Raw genomic sequence first — 19,049 nt, forward strand, 5'->3', positions numbered from 1 at the left:
GAGGAGAAGCCCATGTTTTACCAAAGCAAAAAAAAAAAAAAAAAAAAGGACCCTACAAAATATACAATTCAATTTTCTTTTAAATGATCAAAGAATAAAACCTTTTGATACAAAAGTATGGGATAGAAGAATGGTTTCTGTGATACCGCAGGTGACAAAGTATTAGTTATTAACCTGAGACAAATCAGGTCACACTAATTCTCATAAAGCAGCCCAGCTCTAGTCCAAACCCAAAAGTATTTTAAGCAAGGAGAGGCTAAAGGCCACCCCCTGTGACAGCCCAGCTACCTAAGGCTCTCCAGACTGGCCATGACTTAAAGAAAGTGGGCCTCCTGGGGCGCCTGGGTGGCTCTGTCAGTTAAACATCTGCCTTCAGCTCAGGTCATGATCCCAGGCTCCTGGCTCAATCGGGGGGCCTACTTCTCCCTCTCCCTTTGCACCCCAACCCCCCCACACTCATTCCCTTTCTCTTCCGCTCTCTCTCTCTCAAATAAAATCTTTTTGAAAAAGAAAGCAGACCTCCTGAGCCCATCTCAGAGGCCAGTCTTGAACAGAAATCCTAGTAATCAAGTGGATTCTGTAATTTGTATGAGGTTGGAGAGGTGTTTTATTCACAACTAAAATTTCTCCTGTAAAATAAACTGAGGCATTCGTCCCTCAAACAAACAAACAAAGGAGCTACTCTGAGGGAAGGCCATTAACAAAGTATTTATTTTACTTGTAGGCTCTTCTGAACACCTCACTTAGAAGACAGATGAATGAGAGCTAAAGAAAAAAAGGCCTTTCAGGTTCAACTATCTGACCCCAATCAAGTAAGATGTTAAAAGAAACATTAGTAAGGGCATAATTATTTGATTACTCTAATACGGGCATTCAACAAATAACTCCTAAACTTGCAGGGGGGGGGGTGCTGCTTTCATCCTACATAAAGTGAGAAAAGAAAAATTTCCCAAGACAGCAGTAGTAGACAACAACGCAACTGAGAACTATGTGGTACAGCTGCACTATACTGAACCGATTCTCTAAGCAACATTCATTCCAGCAACTATAAGAAATGAATATACTGGGGCGCCTGCATGGCTCAGTCATTAAGCATCTGCCTTCAGCTCAGGTCATGATTCCAGGATCCTGGGATCGAGCTCCGCAAGTGGAAGCCTGCTTCTCCCTCTCCCATTCCCCATGCTTGTGTTCCCTCTCTCGCTGTGTCTCTGTCAAATAAATAAATAAAATCTTAAAAAAAGGGGGGGGGAGAAATGAATATACTGCAGAATTAATAGACAGGATGACAACTAAGAAGAATTTTTAAAGTTACCATTTACTGAGTCTTTATTACATACTAGGCAGTATATTAAGAGCTTGGCCTACAAACTCACCTAAAACTAATTCCATTATTATTCCTAATTACAGCTTTTGAGAGCCTGAGTAACTTCCCCAAGGTTGGTTTGTTTTTAACTCCAAAACAGATCTCTTAAAGATCCTATGATGCTGTCTCCCCCTTGACCCACTAACAGAGACTGCTACAGGTTATGAAGCAAAATCAAACAAGGCTACTCAACAGACTATTTCTAAGGCATACACCACAATAAGGTAGAAAAAAAGCAATTGACTTAAAATTTATTGAAGTTCTATACAAAAAACAAAGCCACCAGATGCATATGAGGGCAGGGACCAACTCTGTTTTGCTCACATGGCCTCCCCAGCACCTAACAGCACTTAGCTCTCAGTAACACCCATTCCAATAGTAAGTCCTGTTCTTCCTTCCACAGACCCACCCCAAGCCCCTCACACTTCTCCATCTCCACTACCCTCACCCTCACTTCTTACTACAAAAAAAAGAACCCTAACTGGACCTCCCACGTTAATACTTCTCTCCACTCAAAAAGCTGTATGATCTCTTTAAAACATAAATCAGAACATGTCACTCTTCTGCTTAAGACTCACTCTCCAGGGGGCCACCACACTCCTTAAATAAAATCCCAACTTCTCACTCCGGCCCACAAGGCCCCACCTGATCTGGCCTGCTTCCTCTCCAGATTGCTCAGTAGGTCCCAGCAACATGAGCTTCCTTCCAGTCCCTTCATCCTGCGCCAGGACCTGACTTGCCTCAGGACTTTGTCCTTCTTTACTCTCTGCCTGGAATGCTCTTCCTGACTCATTCAAGTGGCTGACTCCTTTTTTTTATCAAACTTAGCCTTTCAGTTCCAATGTCATCTCCGAAAGGCCTTTCCCAACCACTTATAAAGTGGGTTCCCATTAGGTATTCTCAACCACATAAGCCTTTTTTTTCTCCTTTATAAATGAATCTCAACCTGAAATGGATTTGTCTGTTTTATTTCATTATACTCTGTCCTCCCCCACCAGAATATAAACTGTTTGACTCCCTACCATATATTTTGAACAAAAGAAGTAAGAGCAGCATGCGGGTGGCTCAGCTGGCTAAGCATCTGCCTTCACCTCAGGTCATGATCCCAGGGTCTTGGGACTGACCCCACGTTAGGCTCCCTGCTCAATGGAAGGCCTATTTTTCCCTCTCCCTCTACTTATCCCCCTGCTTATGCATGCGTGCGCTCGAGGGCTCGTGCGCTCTCTGTCTGTCTCTCTCTCTGTGTTAAATAAATAAATAAAATCTTTAAAAAGAAGAAAAAAATGGATAGAACTTATTTGAAAAGTTTGAAAACCTACTGAAGAACATAAAAAAGTCTATTTGAACAAAAGAAGAGGAAGTACATAAAGTCAATCTTCCAAAATTAACCTATAAATTTTTGGTATTTCTAGTCAATATGCAGTATTCCCCATAAAAATCTCAGGAAGATGTCTTACTGAGCATCACAGAATAATTCAAAAGTTCATCTGGGAGAATACACGGACCAGAATTATCAAAGCTAAGGGAAAAAAAACAGAGTATTGAAGAGGGAACCTATCAGCTTTAAAATTATAAATCTGGGACACCTGGGTGGCATAGTCAGTTAAGCAACCAACTCTTGGTTCCACCTCAGGTCATTGTGAGATAAAGCCCCACGATAGGCTCCACGTTCAGTAGGTACTTGGCTTGAAGTTCTCTCTCCCTCTTCCTCTGCCTACTCCCCCACTCCCCAAATGCACCCTCCACACTCTCTCTCTCTTACTGAAATAACTTTTTAAAAAGTAAGTAAATAAATAATAAAATTATGAAACAGCAATTTAAAAGATATGAGATCAAGAACATAATAAATAGAAACAGTTCTGAACATATTTAGTAAACGACGAAGGTTACGAATCTAATCAGTGGACCAAAGGCTGACTGAACAGTGCTCACACAACTGGCTAACTACCTGGAGGAGAAAACATACACACGTATATTCCCCAAATCTCTCTACTTCATTTCCTACCCTAGAAAGAAATTCCAGATGAATCAAAAAAATAAGAAGTGAAAAAATAGGAAAGAAAAAAGAATGAAAGTTCCATTAAAATCTGGGGACTTCTTTGTCTAAAAAATACAAAAAGGCATATGGTCAAGTCTTCCTCTCTTCTTACATGCTTCAGTGACTCAGTTCTTACAACAACCAACATTACCAGTTTCTTGAGTTTCATTCAGAAATATCCTATAACATACAAGTAAATATGTATACATTATTTTTCCTCTTTAAAACAATCAGTAGCATACTGTGCAATAATATTTCTCACGTTACTTTTTTAGTTTGATAAGTGAATATTTTAAATTTTAGCATATCTAAGTAGAGCATGAAACCCAGAAGCCATACATGGACTACTAATGAAGACAGCTAACATTTATTATTTACTTACTATGTGTCAGCCTCTGTACTAAATGTTATCTTACATTATCTCCAGTCTAAAAATAAACAAACTAGGAGCGCCTGGGTGGCTCAGTCAGTTAAGGGTCTGCCTTCTGCACAGGTCATGATCCCAGGGTCCTGGGATCGAGCCCCGCATCAGGCTCTAGGCTCAGCAGAGCGCCTGCTTTCCTTCCTCTCTCTATTCCATCTGTCAAATAGATAAATAAAATCTTTAAAAAAAAATAATAATAATAATATAATTTTAAAAATAAGGAAACTAAAGGGGGCGCCTGGGTGGCTCAGTGGGTTAAGCCGCTGCCTTCGGCTCAGGTCATGATCTCAGGGTCCTGGGATCGAGTCCCGCATCGGGCTCTCTGCTCAGCAGGGAGCCTGCTTCCTTCTCTCTCTCTCTGCCTGCCTCTCAGTGTACTTGTAATTTCTCTCTGTCAAATAAATAAATAAAATCTAAAAAAAATAAAAAATAAAAAATAAGGAAACTAAGGCTTAGAGAGGTTAGGTAATGTGCCCAAGGTCACACAGTCAGCACAGAGCAGGACTGGGTATATCAGACTACATAATAACACAAAAGGGAGGGGCACCTGGATGGCTCAGTCCGTTGAGTGTCCTAACTCTTGATTTTGGCTCGGGCATGAAGCCTGCTTCAGATTCTCTGTCCCTCTGCCCCTCCCCCTGCCTGTCTCTTTCCCTCTCTCTCAAAAACAAACACACAAAAGAATAGCTTGGGGGAGGGGGGGGGGGGAGACTGTGCACATGTCTGAAAAAAGTGAATGCCTTAATATAGAGAGCTCTTCAAATCAGTCTGAAAAACTCTCCATCGAAAAATAACCAAAAGGAGGCAATTATAAAAGAAACACAATTCCCCTCATAAAAAAAAAATTTCGGGCGCCTGGGTGGCTCAGTTGGTTGGACGACTGCCTTCGGCTCAGGTCATGATCCCGGAGTCCCGGGATCGAGTCCCGCATCGGGCTCCCAGCTCCATGGGGAGTCTGCTTCCCTCTCTGACCTTCTCCTCGCTCATGTTCTCTCTCACTGTCTCTCTCTCAAGTAAATAAATAAAATCTTTAAAAAAAAAAAAAAAATTTCAACGTCAGTAGTAATTGATAAAAAGCCAATTATAATCACTCCCCCCATACACCCTTTAAATTTTCAAAATTTTTCATTTGTAACATCCACTACTGGCCAGGGTTTGGGGCACACCCATACACTTGTATCAGTATCTTTCCAAACCTGTACTATGGAGGTAACAGCAACTCTACTTCCAGAATCCACCCTACAAAGTTGCCTGCACCAGTACACAAAATAAATACACACAAATAATTCACCTCAGCTTTGTTTTTCTGAAAAACAAAACAGAACAAAACTAAACAACACCAGTAGCCATAAATAGATTAAACAAATCATGTATTATTTATGTATTTTCATAAACGATACTATGCAGCCATTAATGACAGAAGTAGCTCTAAATATTCCAACACTTAGCGGGAAAGAACAATATATTATGATCCTGTAACATAGGAAATTACACACACACACAAAAAAAAAATCTGAAAGAATACACAACACTTAAAAGATTGTATCTAGGAAGTGGTACTTTCAACTTCTCTATATACTTCTGTAAAACAACATATTACTTACAATAGATGAAACAAAGATTCTAAAATAACACAACCTCCTTCACTCAATTAAAATGGCTCTATGTGAATATACAGCAACTTTTCCTTCCACCCTTCCCCTCCTGCTCTGTTTCGTTCCCTCCTTCCCTCTCTTTCCCTCTTCCCCCAACACATATGCACCCACACACACAGAGTTAATGGACTATATACTCCCTACATCTGGTATATTTACACTGTGTATATTTTAGGCTGTAACTCCTAGAAAGCACAAGTTTTGGTTTCATTCCAAATACATAAACGTTATTGTAATTCAAAACTGAATTAAAAGGACCTAATCAAAAGTAATACAGTTCAAAGACATGATGGTTACAATTTAAAACAAATACTTTCAAGTTATACAAATCTGTACACTAGTGCCAATAGAAATGAACTGCCTAAAACAAATACTCTGACTTTGAATGGTCTGTGACAACAAAAATGTCAAGTAGAGTCTGTCAGTTAAATAGAAAGAGGCAAACTGTAACCAGAACGGTGACCCTCACAGCAAAACTAAGTGTCAAATTTTCCTAGAAAAATGTAACCTCAACTTATTCTGGTTTGATATCAGGTTATTCATATATAACCAAACAAAAACCAAAATGAAAACAAAAAGCCCAGCCCAAATTTTATTCCTCCAAGTAGACGGTGGGGTGAGTCAAAATAACTTGGTCATCTTGACTTTTCCTCTGCTCTTGACTAGTCTACTTAAAGATTTAAATTTTTTTTAAGATTTTATTTATTTATTTGGCAGACAGAGATCACAAGTAGGCAGAGGCGGACAGAGAGAGAGGAAGGAAAGCAGGCTCTGCTGAGCAGAGAGCACAATGTGGGGCTCGATCCCAGGACCCTGGGACCATGACCTGAGCCGAAGACAGAGGCTTAACTCACTGAGTCACCCAGGTGGCCTAAAGATTTAATTTTTGATATAAAACCAATCAGCACTATTCTTTCAAAGGGAACCCTTCAAAGGTATTCTTCAATAACGCTACTTCACTAATTCACAATTTTTTCCAACCACTGAAACTACTCCAAAATTCCCTGTGTGTGTGTGTATAGATATATATATCTATGCACACATATGCTTGTTCTACCATTATTTGCAAATACAGTCAGATGAACCAATCCCATCCTTTCTCTTTCTCCCCAAAATCCCAGTAAACTGACAAAAATATTTTTTAAATGATTTGATAATTCACAGATTATACTTTTTTTTTCTCTCGCTGATGCTGGTAAATTTCTATCTGTTTTTAAGTTTACATAAACTGGGAAGCCTGGGTGGCTCAGTTGATTAAGTGGCTGCCTTGGGCTCAGGTCATGATTCCAGGATCAAGTCTGGAATCAGGGAGCCTGCTTCTCCCTCTCACTCTGCCTGCTGTAAATTTTTTTTTTTAACTTTAAATTTACATAAACTATTCACCAAGTTCCCACATGTGTATCAGTCAGCTTCTTCAACAATCTAGAACTTAGGGGCGCCTGGATGGCTCAGTGGGTTAAAGCCTCTGCCTTCGGCTCAGGTCATGATCCCAGGGTCCAGGGATGGAGCCCCGCATCCGGCTCTCTGCTCAGTGGGGAGCCTGCTTCCTCCTGTCTCTCTGCCTGCCTCTCTGCCTACTTGTGATCTCTGTCTGTCAAATAAATAAATAAAATCTTTTAAAAAAAAAATCTAGCACTTAGGTTTTTTATGCATTTAGCAAATTTCTATTACACACTTCCTGGGTACAATGTTATTCTGGAAGCTGGGCTAGACATGAGATACAGACATGCCCACAATGGGCTTATGGTCTAACAGGGACTAAATGGACATGTACCTAAATAACTATGATATTATAATAGAGGCATAAGTAAAGCACTAAGAACTTCCAAAACGAGAAATACACATCTTTGGAGAACAGGGAGTAGGAGGAAGACTTCCTGGCTAAAGTAATATGTGATTAAACCCTCAAAAAATAGGCAGAATTAAAAAAAAAAAAAGGCAGAATTTAGATGTGGTAGATTTCAGAAGTAAAGCACATTAGGCTAAACAGGCATATTATCTAACAGCCCGAGTGGAATGACATGCTTCAGTACTCGTGTGAGAATATCAGTTGAAAAAGAACATACGCTTCTTTCTTTAAATTTTACAGCGTAAGTACCTATAGAAAACTAATACTACACGTGTTCTTTTTTTTTAATTAATTTATTTATTTTCAGAAAAACAGTATTCATTATTTTTTCACCACACCCAGTGCTCCATGCAATCCATGCCCTCTATAATACCCACCACCTGGTATCCCAACCTCCCACCCCCCTGCCACTTCAAACCCTTCAGATTGTTGTTCAGAGTCCATAGTCTCTCATGATTCACCTCCCCTTCCAACTTACCCCAACTCCCTTCTCCTCTCTAACACCCCTTGTCCTCCATGATATTTGTTATGCTCCACAAATAAGTGAAACCATATAACTGACTCTCTCTGCTTGACTTATTTCACTCAGCATAATCTCTTCCAGTCCCATCCATGTTGCTACAAAAGTTGGGTATTCGTCCTTTCTGATGGAGGCATAATACTCCATAGTGTATATGGACCACATCTTCTTTATCCATTCGTCCGCTGAAGGGCGTCTTGATTCTTTCTATTACACGTGTTCTTTTCAACACAGCATTAAGAATACACTTCATGGGGTGCCTGGGTGGCTTAGTAGGTTAAGCCTCTGCCTTAGGCTCAGGTCATGATCTCAGGGTCCTGGGATCGAGTCCCACATCGGGCTCTCTGCTCAGCAGGGAGCCTGCTTCCTCCTCTCTCTCTCTCTCTGCCTGCCTCTCCGCCCTCTTGTTATCTTCGTCAAATAAAAAAAAAAAATCTTTAAAAAAAAAAAAAAAAAAAGTCCAGAAGTTTGAAAGTAAGTGAAGCAAGGGGGTGTCTAGGTGGCTCAATTAGTTAAGCATCTACCTTCAGCTCAGGTCATGATCTCTGGGTTCTGGGTTCCAGCCCCTGCATCGGGCTCCCAGCTGGGTGGGGAGCCTGCTTCTCCTTCTCCCTCTGCCCCTCCGCCCTCCTGCTTGTGCTCTCTTCTCTCTATCCCAAATAAAGAAAGAAAATATTTAAAAAAAAAAAAAAGAAAGAAAGAAAGTAAAGGAAGCAATAGTTAATTTATAAAGCAATTTATAGCCTGTTTGGGTCTCAGAAGTTCCTAACCATCGACCTAATACAATTTCTATTACTGTAAAACCTAAATTCCATAAAATATCACTAGGTCCAGATAACCTCAGACATTTTTGTTTAGGAAGATACTCATCATAGATTAAAAACTAAGCAAACCAAATAATTCCCAGTGATCATATTACTGATGTAGATCAAAACTAATTTTTTTCAAACTATATTTTCACTGAGGAAATTTAAAGTTATGATAAACTCAATACCTAACTGAGTAAGTTATCTCCCTTTCCCCATCCACTCAATTTTTGTTCTAATTATCAATCATAACACTGAATCATCCTATGCATGAGATGGTGGAATGGATGAGTCCTACACTGGATGTCAAAAGCCTGGATCCTACCACTGGCCAACTGCAACAATTTAGGGAAATCACCTCACTTCCATGATCTTCAGTTTATCCACAAGTAAAATAAGACTAGAGTATCTAGTCTATTATTATCTAGTCTTACTATGTATTGTCATCTAAATCCTATAATTTCTATAAATTATCAGCATTTAATTTTAACCAATGTAGGTGGGGTTGGGGGCAGGGTCTTGTGGGTTTGGGGGGGTCTGCGATCACTTTTAAGTAAAAGGAACAGCACACACAGGAGTCCAACTGAAGAACTCCATAAGAACATTAACATGGCTTTGTATGGTCTCACTCTCAAATGCAAAGAGAACAAACGAACAAAAACAGAAAAAAAGAAGTATGTTGGATCTGAACACTACCCAACTAATATTTTGACCACACAAGCTTCTAGGGTAGAAAAAATGGTAGAAGAACAGTAAAAACGTTCAAGGGAAACCACCATCACAAGAATACCAAATAAAAAACAGATGCCCTACATACACTTATTGCTACATGACAGAAGCTTTTCATAGCTTTTCAATACTCCTAAGTCCCGACAGAAGAAAAAAAAGTGTTTTCTTAACCATCAATCTAAATGTACTTCTTGCATCCTCAAACCTGAAAAAGGCAAAATAACAGGCAATCCTAACTAACTTATTTGTGCACATAACTGATCTGCTCAACTTTATACCTTTACAGCATTTAGTAATGTACCCTGAACATAAAAGGCACGGCACACCAGTTGAACAAGTGAATGAACTACATATGAATCTCTAATCCACAAATGTGTCCATAGAAAATAAATCTGGTCAAGCTTTACTACTTCTTTGGAAGGTATTCTAGAAAAATGCAACATCTGAAGAAAAGAAACAGAAGTAACTAAATACGCCAGACTTCCAGTTCCCAGGCATCAGTAAGAATTTAAACTTGCAAATAAGACATCCGAAATACAATTAAAACTGAGTAACAAAACACACTCAAAAAAACAAAACCAAAACCTGAGTAACAAATAGCCTGAAATTTACCTACATCTATGCCTGCCCTATTCAAAAGCCTTTGCTTCCTACTGCAGTAATGGTAAGAAAATCTCTCCACTTCCCAAAGTTTAAAAAAAGCTTACAAAAACTTGACTACATTTACCTAGCGTTGGAACCAAATTTTACTCAGTTAAATTCAAAGAAACATAAGTTATTTTCAAGCAATTTCTTAAAAAAAAAAAAAATTATGTGAACACACAGAATACTGTCTGATTATATCCAACAAGAAATTCAGTTTAAAATAGATCTTCCATGGGGTGCCTGGGTGGCTCAGTGAGTTAAAGCCACTGCCTTTGGCTCAGGTCATGATCCCAGGGTCTTGGGATCGAGCCCCACATCGGGTTCTCTGCTCAGCGGGGAGCCTGCTTCCTCCAGTCTCTCTGCCTACTTGTGATCTCTATCAAGTAAATAAAATCTTTAAAAAGTAAAAAAATAAAATAGATCTTCCTAAGAGGCCATGGAGGGAATCACAGCTATACAGATATTTCATAGTGGGTAACAGGCCTATTTAGGTTAAAGTGTAATGTGAACACATTTTTCTAATTAGAATACAATGTTTATTCATTCAACAAACATTTGCAGTGCCAATATCCTACAAATAAAATAAAATCCTACATAGTGCCTCAAACAAAGATAAAATCGGAGAAGGGCCTATTCTGATCTCAAGAAGAGATAAAACTAGTTCGGAAATACCTAAATACAAGGTAGAAAGTGTGTGTGAACGCCATGGGAGATGTGCAGATAAGCATTTCAGAGGAGTGCAAAGGAAGTTGTTACTACCTCACAGAAACATAACCCTTTCTGTTTAAAGCAATTTCATAACTATTAACTCTCTTAAGATCACAGCAGCCAGCCCTAGGAGAGTGGATGCCTTCCTACTATCATAGACCAAGAAATGGAAGCAAAGAAAGATTGATCATGTTCCAAAATGTCAAATAGTAAAAGGAAGAATCAGGACTCATGTCCTGATTGTATTTTCACTGGGGGAGTAGTTCAACATATGGCAAGGCTTTTGCAAAAGGAAAGAGTATTTTGGTATTGCAAGTAATCCCATCCTTATGTATGTATGTAAGCATATGCATATTATTTATATATATACGCGTGTTAACCTTGATTTCCACTGACAGGTGTGCTTAAAGCAAGGCAAGGCCACTGTGTATTATAAATGTTAAAATAAATAAATATAAGCTTCCACCGGATCTAACAGAATAAGCGAATACAAACAGTTTCTTCCTCCAACAACTTGTGTTTATTTCTTCGGTAATTTTTACCCATTTCTAAGTAAGACAATAAAATTGTTCTATCTGCTCCTGAGCCTAGGCCACTTGGTTCATCCAATAAGTGTCTTTATGAAAGGGCATGTTAAGACATTTTTTTTTAACTATTAAAAATTAAATAATGCCAACGGACCTTCAGTTATGGAAAAGGACAATTCCATGGGATCTACTGGCACGAGCTATGGATCAAGACATGATGAACGAAAGAGAATGAGTGTTTGTAGTCATTTTTAAATCCCGGGCCTGTTGCTCTTGGCTCAGGGTTCCGCCTCTCTTCGTTGCCTCACCAAAATGCACACAAGGAACGCAAATTTCCATGTTAATTAGGACATGCCCAGGGAAGCAAATCTGATACAGGTGAGTACACTAATCCCAAAGATTAGAACTACCTGTACCACTGCTCTCCAAGGTTAACTCTGCTGAAGTGGCGCCATAGCATGCACCATCAGTAAAAGAAAACTGACGCTTCCCAAGCAAACACTTTTCACAAAAATCACTTATTCGCACGTCCACCTCTAGTAACGACTACACCTAATCCAGTCCAATCGAAGAATTCAGTCCACTCTCCCAGAAGACCGGCTTCTCAATTACAGTTTCCCAAATCCCTCTTCCTCTATAAATGAGAATTCACCGACTTCACCCAGTAAAACAGCGATAATAAAAGGCAGAGGTTCCGATCTTTGCCATCTCCACCACAACCCACCCTTCGCCATTACACCCCGAAGGGGTTTGCTTAGAAGGTGAACTACTTTGCTCTCCACGCACTTGTCCATCGCTGTCACCCTCCTGAAGCCCTTCCACACTCCCGAGACTGCCACCAACTCCGCCTCGGAGCGAGCCCAGGCCCGCCACCTGTGCCGGCCCCACCTGGGCTCCCCCGGCCCTCCCCGGCTCCCTCGGCCCGGCCCGCAGGACTCCGCACGCCCCCTCCCCACAGGACACCCGGCCGGCCGCAGCCCATTCTTCCTCCAAACTCCATAAGCCTCTTCCACTCGCCCAGCCCCAGCTCCCCGCCGCGCCCGACTCGCCCCGGGCAGCCGAGGGGAAGAGCCCGGGCGTCCGCGGCGGGACCCGACCTACCGGGCCCGCGACGCCCCTCGCTGGACCGAGAAGCCGCTCCGGCGGCCGGCGCCCTAGGAGCCCTCGGAAGCCCGGGAGCGAGCTGGGGGCCCGGAGGCCGGGGCTGCGGGCGCCGTGGCCTACTCACCAGGAGCTGGCGGAGCGTGGTAGCCGGCGCGCCCCCGGGCCTGAGGAGCAGGACGCGGCCCCGGCGCGGGTCCCTACCCCGGGACCTCGCTCGGCGCGGCGAGCTGGGAGCTCACTCCAGCCGCCGCCGCCGCCGCCGCTGCTGCTTCGCCACCTTGGCCGCCATCTTGACTCAACCCCTCTCCCTCCCCCCTGACTCCGGCGGCCGCCGCTAAGGCGGCTCCGGCGCCGGCTCCTCCTCCTTCCGGAGGGCTGGGAGACCGACTCCCTCCGCTGGCCGAGCGCGGCTCCTACCTCGGCCGAGCTTCCTGGGCCTCCCCGCGCCGGGTCCCCTCGGCTCTGCCCTCGGCCTGGCGGCGGCGGTCCCCTCGAGCGAAGACGGGGCCGGGGCCGCGGCCGCGCCCGGCCGGACCCAGCGCGCTGCCATCGCGCCCTCGGGCCGAGGCGCTCGCCGCGAGCCGGCCGGCTGCCGCGCGCTCAGGGCCTTCCCCGGGCCGTGGGAAAAGGAAGGATCCGAGGCCATGCCTTGGGCCCTGCGAGCCCTCCGCGGCGCGGCGGCCGCCGCCTCCTCGGCCCGGGCTGCGGGAAGGAAAGTCAGGTCCCCAGGGCTGGGAGCCGGAGGGCTGCACGGCGACCTACCCAAGGGTCTGCGGCTGTAATTCGCAGCGGGACTTCACAGCACGTCAGACGATGCTGATTTGTCCGTGATGTCGTTCCTTAATCTAAAGTCACCCGTCGGAGGAGCCCGTGGCTCTCGGCGACCGCGAAGTGCGCTCTCTCGGTCTTACTCTTCTAGGGAAACCACTGGACGGTTCCTCGTCACCGCGTGCGTTTCCCTCCGAGGAGCCACCGCTCCCCATGCCAAAATGGAGAAGGAAAAACCAAGTCGGTTCATTCGGAGAAGGGGCCGACCAGATAATTGGGGGGAAGTCTAGGGTTTTAATAAATGAGTCACAAAAGTGTGAATTGAAGAGAGGAGTGAATTCAAGAGAGGGAGGGCGGGTGTTTTCAAATAATTCTTTTTAAACCCAGAGCACTGTAAGGACAGGGCCGAAAGCTGGACAGCAAGGGGCTCGTCTCCGAAACCCAGAAGGCAAAAGGCGTCGTAGATGCTCCACAAAGTAGAGAGAACTAGATAAAGAATGGTTGGGAGGTGTCCTTGCAAAAGCCACAACAGGAGCCCAACGTTGAAAGCCGCTGGTCGGCAGAACAGTGAAACTCGGAACGCAATTTCCGCGGTTGCAGTTTTCCCGCCGGAGGCTGGGTGTGCTGCAGCCTTCCTCCCGCGCAGGCGCAGTGCCACCCAGAGAGGATGGAAGCCGTGGGTTTTCTGTGTTTGGTCGCTGCGGTCGTAGCGTGGGGCTTCCTCTGGGTTTGGGACTCCTGGGAAAGAATGAGAAGTCAGGAGCCGGCTGGCGTCCCGGGAGATGGAAGTAAGACCCTCCTGGTGATCGCGCACCCCGACGATGAAGCCATGTTCTTTGCTCCCACTTTGCTAGGCTTGGCCCGCCTGAGGCACCGGCTGTCTTTGCTCTGCTTCTCTGCAGGTAGGAGGCTGTAGGCGGGTCGCTGGGAGCGGGGGCTGTGATGCGTATTCAAGTGCCAACCTATTTCAGTGGGCTTCTCCCCGAAGGGAAGCTAAGTTGAGGGAGCTAAGGGAGGACAACGAAGGTCCCTTCTCTGGGCACTTCACGGAGGAGGGTGGCCCCAGCCTGTGGACTGCAGCGGCCAACGTCCCAGGTGGGTTGGGGGTCGTCCCCAGTTGAGGTACTTAGCTGCCAGCAGGATTGAGGAGCACAAGACAACTGCTCACATCTCTTGCATCTAATACCTACGTTTCCGCTGGCAACTGCGACTCTCTACTCGTTGTTCTGTGGAACCTCTTTATATGCTAAAGGACCAAGAATAATGATCTTCCTGTGGGACACCCAACAATCTAGGCTGTAGCGTGCCGGCTCGACCCTTGCCACTTTACTCCGAAAGGTAGCACAGGACCTTCCTGCGGCTTTTAAAATCCACTTTGTGCTAGAGCGTTGCATATGTCAAATTGAAGGGAGAGATTCAGATCATTAGACTAAAAAATAATTTTAGAGTTCATTTCCACCAACTTCGAGGGATGAGGCGTCTCCAAGAGTAAGTCCTGCTTTATCATACAGAAAAGATGGACTGAGAAAACAAAACCTGACCATGATACTGGTGATATTTGCCCAACTGTATAAATGTCATTGAATTGTACATAGACAATGGGTATGTAAAATTAAACCTCAATAAAGTTATTTTTAACAAATACTCATAACCTCTTTTCCCACTTAGTTGTGTGTCATTACAGTTCTGTTTCGACACTGTTTTTTTACAGATACTCCATTTTATATAATTCTATATTTTTCACTGTACATTAGTTTTTGCTTCCTTACCAAATATTTATTTTTTTACTGTTTTTTAAGAGATTTTATTTATTTGAGAGAGAGCGAGAGCACAGTGGGGACGAACAGAGGGTGAGAGAGAAGCAGACTCCCCACTGAGTAGAGAGCCCTACTGGGGGCTGGATCCTAGGACCCCAAGATCATGACCCCAGCAGAAGGCAGCCTCTTACAAGATTGAGCCACCCAGGTGCCCCTACCAAATATTTATTAGAAATGTATGTGCATATGTTAATTAATTGGATTTAAATAAATAAAAAAGAAATTATAGGTTTAAAAGAGCCATTTTTAAAAGAAAAAAAAAAATCTGTGCACTGTGCACTATTAGAAGGTCAGAGCCACAGCATTAACAATACCAAATGCGTAGGATGTGAAGAAAGAAGAACTCTTACTCATACTCATTGGTAGTGGGAATGCAAAATGCTTCACCCACTTTGGGAGACTTAGTTTGGCAGTTTCTTATAAAAACTAAACATGCTCTTACCAAACCTTCCAGCAGTCACCCTCCCTGGTGTTTATCCAAAGGAGTTGAAAATATGTCCATGCAAAAACTTGCCCACAGATGTTTATCGCAACTTGACTCATAATTGCCAAAACTTGAGTGCAACCAAAACACCCTTCGGTTAGGAAATAGACAAGTAAGTTGGGACATCCAGGCAATGGAGTATTATTCAATGCTAAAAAGAAATGAGCTATGAATCCCTGAAAAAACATGGAGGAACCTTAACAGCATATCACTAGGTGAAAGAAGCCACTCTGAAAAGGCTACATACTGTGTGATTCCAACCATATGACATTCTGGAGAAGGCAAAATGATAAAGACAGTAAAGCGATCAGTGATTGCCTGGTGTTGGGACGAAAGGAGGGTGAATCGGAGAAGCACAGAGGATTCTTCGGCAGTGAAAATACTGTGTGATATTATAAGGGATGCATGTCTTTGTACATTTTTGTCCAAACCCTCATCCTGTATACCACCAAGAGGGAACCCTAACTTAAACTATGAACTTTAGGTGATTATGATGTATCACTGTAGGTTCACCCATTGTAACATATAGCACTGCCATGGGGGATGTTGATAATGAGGAAGGCTATGCATGTGTAGGTACGAGGATTAAAGTGAAATCTCCATACCTTCCCCTCAATTTTTCTGTGAACCTAGAACTGCTCTAAAAAGCATAGTTTTAATTAAAAAAAAAAAACTTAGTACTTAAAAGAAATTATATACTAGTCCTTAGTTTAAACAGTGAAATTAAACAGTGAAAACAAGCTAGATTAGGGTCACATTCTTGTGAAACATAATTTAAGCATTTACCCATGTTAATAAGAACTAGATAATAATAGCCTTTGTTTGTTTCAAGTTTTTATTTAGATTCTAGTTAATGAACATACAGTGTAACATTGGTTTCAGGATAATAGCCTTTTAAACAGTTTCATAGAGATAAACCTTAATATAGTCATCCCTTTATTATATGTATATTTAGAGGGATTTTTTTTTCCCAGTTTATCACTATTAACAGAAAACAGTGAACATCTTTATGTGTTTCTTATTATTTCATTAGGGCTGATTTCTAAATTTGTCTGTTTTTAAGGCTTTGCATGCAAATCAGATTCTCCAAAACATACCAATTTATATCCTCACTGACAGGTAGTGAGAGTATCTGCCTAAATACAGCACCCTCTCTAACACTGACTAGTATTTTGTAATATTACTTCTTGGCATAACACTTTTTCCCCTCAAATCTTTTGTTGCCAATGAGTTTAACCCATTTTTCATGTATTGTGAATATGGGTCTGAGCACTTTCCTACTCAGTTTGTGCTATTAAGGATATTAATTGTAAATAGATACAGGTAATAATACAGCAAACATTGTTTGCTTTTTTTTTTTTTTAATTCAAAAGCTTTTTTTTTTTTTTAAGATTTTATTTATTCAACAGACAGCGAGAGATCACAAGTAGGTAGAGAGGCAGGCAGAGAAAGAGGGGAAAGCAGGCTCCCTGCTGAGCAGAGAGCCCCACATGGGGCTCGATCCCAGGACCCTGAGATCATGACCTGAGCCGAAGGCAGCGGCTTAACTCACTGAGCCACCCAGGCACCCTGAACTTGACATTTAAATTGCTTTCTTTTGGGGCACCTGGGTGGCTCAGTCGTTAAGCATCTGACTTCGACTGGGGTCATGATCCCAGGGTTCTGGGATCAAGCCTGGAATTGGGCTCCCTGCTCAGCAGGAAGTCTGCTTCTCCCTCTCCCACTCCCCCTCTTGTATTCCCTCTCTTGATGTCTCTGTGTCTCTGTCAAATAAATAAATAAAATCTTTAAAATAAATAAATAGTTCTCTCTTGTAATGTTTTTGAAAGATTAATTTATTTATAAGAGAGAGCATGGGAGTAGGGGATACAGTGAGAGGAGAGAGAATCTTAAGCAGGCACCACACCCAGCATGGCAGAGCCCATGGCTCCGGGCTCCTTCTCAAGAGCCTGAGATCCTGGCCTGAGCCAAAATCAAGGATTGGATGTTCAACCAACCAAGCCACCCAGGCACCCCTCTTAGAAATTTTTAATTACTTCTATTTTTTTAATTGCTTTTAAAATCCCCAACTCACTCAAAAAGGTACAGATTAAACATTACCCACACTCCTAATTTATTAAAAAAAAAAAAAAACTAAAATACAGTGATGAGGACAATACAAAACTAAGTTATCATCTGGAGTCTTAGGGTTAATCCCTGTGTTGGATACCGTGTAATGACTGTCTCCTTTCTGGGTGCAGACAGTTCACAAGTAGCACTAAGGTAACTCTGGCCAAAGAGGAAAGGTCTGGTGGGGCTGTTTTCCTCTGGGCTATTTGGCCAGTAAAGGAAGCCCCTCTTGGTTCAGTGCTTCCTGAGTGCCTGAAGTGTTCTGGACACCAGGATGACACAAAGTTGAATGAGACTGTGACATTTAAGGTCAGTGACATTTAGGAATTATTAATCTGATCATGGAGGAAAGTTCATAAGTCTGAGCAGAATACTGGAAAATGGGAGACTTGCCAAGGAAAATGGGAGACTTCCCAGAGGGGATGTCATTTGGTCAGGATGATGAAAACAGATTGTCATTTAGGAAGAAATGAAATGGGGGGGGGGGCAGGGAGTGTAAAGCTAAAGAAATTGAGGAAAGAGAAAATACTGCCTACTGAACTGGGTGGCTGTGTATTGTCTCTTGGAATTCTCAGGACAGCTGTAGGAGATGGTCATCTCCACTTCACAGGTGGAGACCCTGTGGCTCAGGAAAGTTAAGTAACTAACATACAGTACACATGCAATTATCTGCTGGAGAGTTGAATTAAGGGGTGCATTAGCTAGACAATTGCTTGTAAGTGCAGTTTAAGTGGTACTAAACCTTCACTGTATATTATTGTAAGGATACAGAGAAGCCGTACTTCGCAGAACGATTCATAGGAAACAATGTATGTGTTGGGAAAAGAAAGGATATATGAGCTATTTGGGGCACTGATGTGGTCAAGACCCCCCAGGGACACATTTTCCTGTAATACTCAGGAGTAAGAGCCTCTTCTTTAAATAAATATTCAGCAGATATTTAAGGACTATCAATTTAAAGGTTCCCAAATTAATAGAATGCCCAGGTACCTGACTTACTCTGGGCAGTTTGTGAAGAGACAGTTTTAAATCTGCTGAACTCCAAAGTCCGTGGTCTTGGCGATATGCAGTACTGCCTGTAGCATGCAGCTGAAATGCAGGCAGACCAACGGAGGAACAGACAGGTAGATCCAGTGATGGGGAAGGATTAAATGGTGATGATTCTAAAGACTGGGCTGCTGTCAGTCATCTCACAGGAGTGAATAGTATTTCCTTCAGCTTTTTATCGTAACCACAAATTTTTCAGGTGGCTTACATCCCGTAGGGAACAAGATGAGATAAGAATGAATAAACTGATAGATTTCCACTATCAAAGAAATCTGCCACTGTATATTTGTTATCTTCAGGAAATTACTACAATCAAGGGGAGATGCGTAAGAAAGAACTTTTGCAGAGCTGTGATGTTTTGGGGATTCCACGTTCCAGTATAATGATTATTGACAACAGGTAATTTATCCTTCAAAAATGTAGAAACTCATTGGCCATAAATAGGCAGCGGTACGC

General features: G+C 42.7%; 2 protein-coding genes across 20 annotated transcripts in view; one reads left to right on the forward strand and one right to left on the reverse strand.

Moving 5' to 3' along the window:
* The window catches only part of NCOR1 (nuclear receptor corepressor 1), a 154,708-nt gene extending 141,481 nt beyond the window's left edge, over nucleotides 1-13,227 (reverse strand). For 14 of the 17 annotated variants that reach the window (XM_059380641.1, XM_059380644.1, XM_059380637.1 and 11 more), the window contains exon 1: nucleotides 12,493-12,686. The gene's annotated coding sequence lies outside the window, so the exon portion shown is untranslated. Of the gene's footprint in view, nucleotides 1-12,492; nucleotides 12,688-13,130 lie in introns of those variants that run through there. The other 3 variants (XM_059380628.1, XM_059380640.1, XM_059380642.1) reach the window with 3 other exon arrangements.
* A 246-nt stretch (nucleotides 13,228-13,473) lies between these two features.
* Nucleotides 13,474-19,049, forward strand: part of PIGL (phosphatidylinositol glycan anchor biosynthesis class L) — a 67,533-nt gene continuing 61,957 nt past the window's right edge. For 2 of the 3 annotated variants that reach the window (XM_059380646.1, XM_059380647.1), the window contains exons 1-2: nucleotides 13,474-14,038; nucleotides 18,893-18,992. In XM_059380646.1, coding sequence (XP_059236629.1) covers nucleotides 13,804-14,038; nucleotides 18,893-18,992 — 335 coding nt within the window. In that variant the 5' untranslated portion in view covers nucleotides 13,474-13,803. The remainder of the gene's footprint in view (nucleotides 14,039-18,892; nucleotides 18,993-19,049) is intronic. The other variant, XM_059380648.1, reaches the window with a different exon arrangement.

The sequence above is a fragment of the Mustela nigripes genome, chromosome 16 (assembly GCF_022355385.1).
Source record: "Mustela nigripes isolate SB6536 chromosome 16, MUSNIG.SB6536, whole genome shotgun sequence".
Lineage (NCBI taxonomy): Eukaryota > Metazoa > Chordata > Mammalia > Carnivora > Mustelidae > Mustela > Mustela nigripes.